The sequence below is a fragment of the Triplophysa dalaica genome, chromosome 23, assembly GCF_015846415.1.
Source record: "Triplophysa dalaica isolate WHDGS20190420 chromosome 23, ASM1584641v1, whole genome shotgun sequence".
NCBI classification, from domain to species: Eukaryota; Metazoa; Chordata; class Actinopteri; order Cypriniformes; family Nemacheilidae; genus Triplophysa; species Triplophysa dalaica.
The window spans coordinates 18,326,955-18,330,816 of record NC_079564.1 but is presented as its reverse complement, the minus strand read 5'-3'; the positions used below and the strand labels follow the sequence as shown (position 1 = coordinate 18,330,816).

At 43.0% G+C, this 3,862-nt stretch overlaps 1 protein-coding gene across 1 annotated transcript; it reads right to left on the bottom strand.

Annotated features, from left to right (window-relative positions):
• Positions 1-936: 936 nt before the first annotated feature.
• Positions 937-1,838, bottom strand: LOC130413125 (polyadenylate-binding protein 1-like). The gene is made up of 5 exons (XM_056738101.1): positions 1,645-1,838; positions 1,452-1,567; positions 1,288-1,369; positions 1,112-1,200; positions 937-1,012 (listed from the first exon to the last, which is right to left on the bottom strand). Exons 1-5 carry the CDS (start codon positions 1,825-1,827, stop codon positions 937-939), a joined length of 546 nt encoding a protein of 181 aa, XP_056594079.1. The 5' UTR covers positions 1,828-1,838.
• Between the last annotated feature and the right edge of the window lie 2,024 nt (positions 1,839-3,862).

Genomic DNA, 3,862 nt, shown 5'->3' with positions numbered 1-3,862 from the left:
TTCTACCTGTTGAGCTTGTGTTTTGACGGGAGCTGTTGCACCATCAGGCAGAATTTTGGGAATCTGAGATACTGCGGGAAACAAGAGAAAAGACAGTCGTATGAAGCAATTAAAGCTCTCCAAGAGTGTTTGTTTGTCTTATTAAATCTAAAGTGATAATCCAAGAGAAACATACACAAGTCTGATTAATAAAACGTGAAGCTACTCACAGTGAGTGATAACTTCCGTATCATCACTGGGTGCAGGCAGGGCGAGCAGTTGCATAGGACGCAAGACATCCAGCTCTGCTTGGCTTGCCTGCGCACACCAACATACATCAGTCTATTATTTGAATACTATTCCTCACTTGTTTCTGTAATCTAGAAGTGGTCGAAGTGAGATCAGATGCATGATGCGTGAGCACTGTCCCGGTATTCCAGAAGCACCTGAGAGACCAGCAGGCGCTGAGGCCGAGTACGAACATCATCCCACAGGACGACAGGCATCGGTGGGCGGAGACTCTCACCTGTAGACATGGAAAGATGTACATCCTCTATAAATACTTGGGAGTGAATAATAATGTGAATACGAAGGGGCTGACGAAGCATCATTTACAGAATGAGTAAGATATGAAAAGGCTACTGACTCTGAGCGAGGTCGCACGCTGCTGTCTGTCGACTGACGGGCTGGAGCGCGAGCTGGTTTTCAGGCTGAACGTCAAGGCGTTTTTGAACCTGCCACATGCAAAAACGAAGTTCAGCTAATTACATGAATTGTTATTGCCTTTCAATCTCGAGAAACCTGTAATAGTGGCTCATCTCACTTGAGGAACAGCAGACGTAAACCGTCCAGCAGGAAGCGATTCACTGCTGCTGTCCTGCTTCTCAGCCTGGGTCTTCTGCTCATTGTGACGAGACAGAGTGACCCGCAACGCCCTGCCGGCAACCACTCGCCCGTTCATGACAGACGCGGCCGTGGTCGCATCGTTGAGGGTGGAGAAGCTGACGAATCCAAAGCCTCGGCTGCGTCCGGCCTCCATCATCAACTGAACAGAGAAAAGCACTCGTTTAAGTCTTTCACTTCGATTGTTAATTACTAATCACAATAAAACAATGAGCGTCATACCTTGGCACTGATGATGCTTCCAAAGGGTGAAAACGCTCTGTACAGCTGCTGCTCACTGAAGCTATAGGGCAGGTTACACACGTACAGACTCAACCCCTGTCGAACAGACAAGATCCAGTCAGTAACACAAGAACGCTTCAACATTCGCTAAAGATTCGTTAGGTGATCAAAGGGTTTGGATACCGGGTAGTGCCTCTCGTTGTCCTGAGCCATGACCTGCTGCTCAACATGACGCTCTTGAAAGGTTTTAAAGTGGCCAATGGACCTTTAAAACACAAACCAAACGAGCTCAACACTATTCGATTAGACAAGACAAAGTACAAGAAGTACAACTGAAATCCACTTACACTAGCTGGTCGTCCAACAACATGCCATCAAGCGCTTTGATGGCCTTCTCTGCCGCTTCAAAGGTGGCAAAGTGGACGAATCCATAACCTTTGGATCCATGTGCATCGCAGACCACCTTGACGACCGACATGAATTCAGACATCAACACATGATCTACCTTATACAAGAAAACAATCAAACTGCAGATATTACCTTGCAGGACAGGATCTTCCCAAAAATTGAGAAGCTGTCATAAAGGCTGGCACCATCGATGCTGCTGGCCAGACCCTTGATGAAGATGTTCCCGACCCCAGTCGTCCTCAGAGTGGAATCACGCTGGGAGAACATGATCCGCATGGGTCTGCCCAGAAGATCCTGACACATCAGGCTGTCCATGGCGCTCTCAGCTGAAAGACAGAGTTGATAAGAGACAAGACCTAGCAAGTTTGTTTGTACGGCACACTTCACATAGCCTAATTTAAAGATGATTTACAGGAAACAACATCGAGGAGAAAAATACACAAGGCTGAAATTTCAAATTCAAATGTTTATTACCAAGATGTCAAGGTGAAGAACGGAGAGATAACTTACCATTGGCGTGGTTAACAAAGTTAACATAACCATACCGCAGGGATCGCCGAGTCACCCTGTCTCTGCAGACCCGCACGGACTGGATCGGACCGAACGGGCTGAACGTCTGATGGAGGACGAACTCGGACACTTCTGGATAAAGGTCCCCCACGAACAACGAGGCGATCTGATCCCTCGGTACGCCAGCTCCACAAGAGCTTCCTCCGATGAACGATGTCATCTGACCTCTGAAAATAACAACTCACGGACTGAGAATACGTTAAAAACAAGAAATGTTAAAACCAGACAAAAATATGACACTGAGTAATTCAGATGAAAATGTATTGATAAATGAATAAATTAACGAAATGAATGTATCAATAAAGTCAAGAAATGGAAAATGCAAATCTGAAGATCGCTCCGTCTCATCCAGCGCCTCGTCAAATCAATGTTTGTTGTTTGTAGAAGGTACGCTACGCGCTCGTTGCCTAGTGATCGACGTTTAAGGTGATACGCAGATGACCACGTCAACGTCATGCGTCGTTTTGTAATGGGACAAAATCGATTTCTTTTTTTAATACTAATCGCGTTTATTTAAAATAATACAAATGAGAAATAGATTTAGTAATAAATTATTAACAAATTAATACATCGCCGGAATGTGGCGTTGCTTTGTATGGAGTCCGATTAAAGTGAGGACTCTTTTGACATAAATGTTTTTTTATGGGTGACCAAAAATCACAATACTAAAATAAAACATCGTACAGTAGAAACTAAAACGATCAAATTAAAATAAAAGACCCAACTGGTCTAAAAAATAAAAAACGAGCAGCGGAACTAATACGAAGTGACGTAGGCTCAATGAACGCCTTCTCCCAAGCTGCGCGTGCCCTACAACATAACGGTATGATTAATGCATTATTTATATTCATTTATTATTCATCTAATTTATTCATTTGTAGATTTTTTATTACTGAAACCGGCTATTAGACTTTTAGTTTTTAAAGCGATTTTTAATGTTTTACGAATTAGGCCGATTTAAAATTCTACACAAAACGATGGATTTACAGATTCGTATTTCTTAACTGTTACTAATACATTTTTATTTAATTTTCAGCTTTTCCATTGCATTATTTTGTGTCGTATAAACTTATTTACGTCTCAACTCAACTCAACTCAACTTTATTTATATAGCGCTTTTTACAATTTTCATTGTTACAAAGCAGCTGTACATGAGACACATTTAATACAAGTATGAATTCTAAAGCAGCCCCCCCGGCCAGGCAGATAGTGCAAAACAATATGCAAACGGTGGTGAGGAACCCAAAACTCCCATCGAGAAAAAAAACCTCAGGGGAACCCAGGCCCAACCAGGGGATTCCAGTTCCCCTCTGGCAAAAGCTGCTGCCTCTGCACAAGCTCATCAGTGCTTGCACAACAAGGCTTAATAAAAATATAAAAATTAAAGATTATCATTAACAATCTAATAGCATTTGAAATGTTGTAGAAAAAAACAAAGTTGTCGCGTCCTTTATCCAGCTCTATCCTCTTAGCACTTGTCAGGTCACCGCTTCCCATTCTCAGCTCTGCCATCAGGTCTGGGCATGAACTGCATCCTGCGGTAACCTTGGAACAAAGAGACAAGACTGGCTGAGAGTAGAGTACTGTTCTGCACTCTTTGATGCAACAAGTACATCATTTGTTGTTGGATGTGTTCCTGGTTCCGGTTGATCTAAATAATGCAGCCTAAATCCTCTGAGGATTAATATTATGGAGGTGTAGTGTATGCAAGATTAAAAAGATGAGTCTTTAGTCTAGATGTAAACTGACAGAGTGTGTCTGCCTCCCGGACCGTGCAGGG

Bases quoted from the DNA above. Each gene is read 5' to 3' on its own strand.
- LOC130413125 (XM_056738101.1), bottom strand. From the start codon at position 1,827: ATGGACAGCCTGATGTGTCAGGATCTTCTGGGCAGACCCATGCGGATC. The intron at 1,370-1,451 runs GTAAGTGGATTT...TGTGTTTTAAAG, and splicing joins TTGTTGGACGACCAGCTAGT to GTCCATTGGCCACTTTAAAA. The intron at 1,013-1,111 runs TGCCAAGGTATG...TTGATGATGGAG, and splicing joins CCCTTTGGAAGCATCATCAG to GCCGGACGCAGCCGAGGCTT.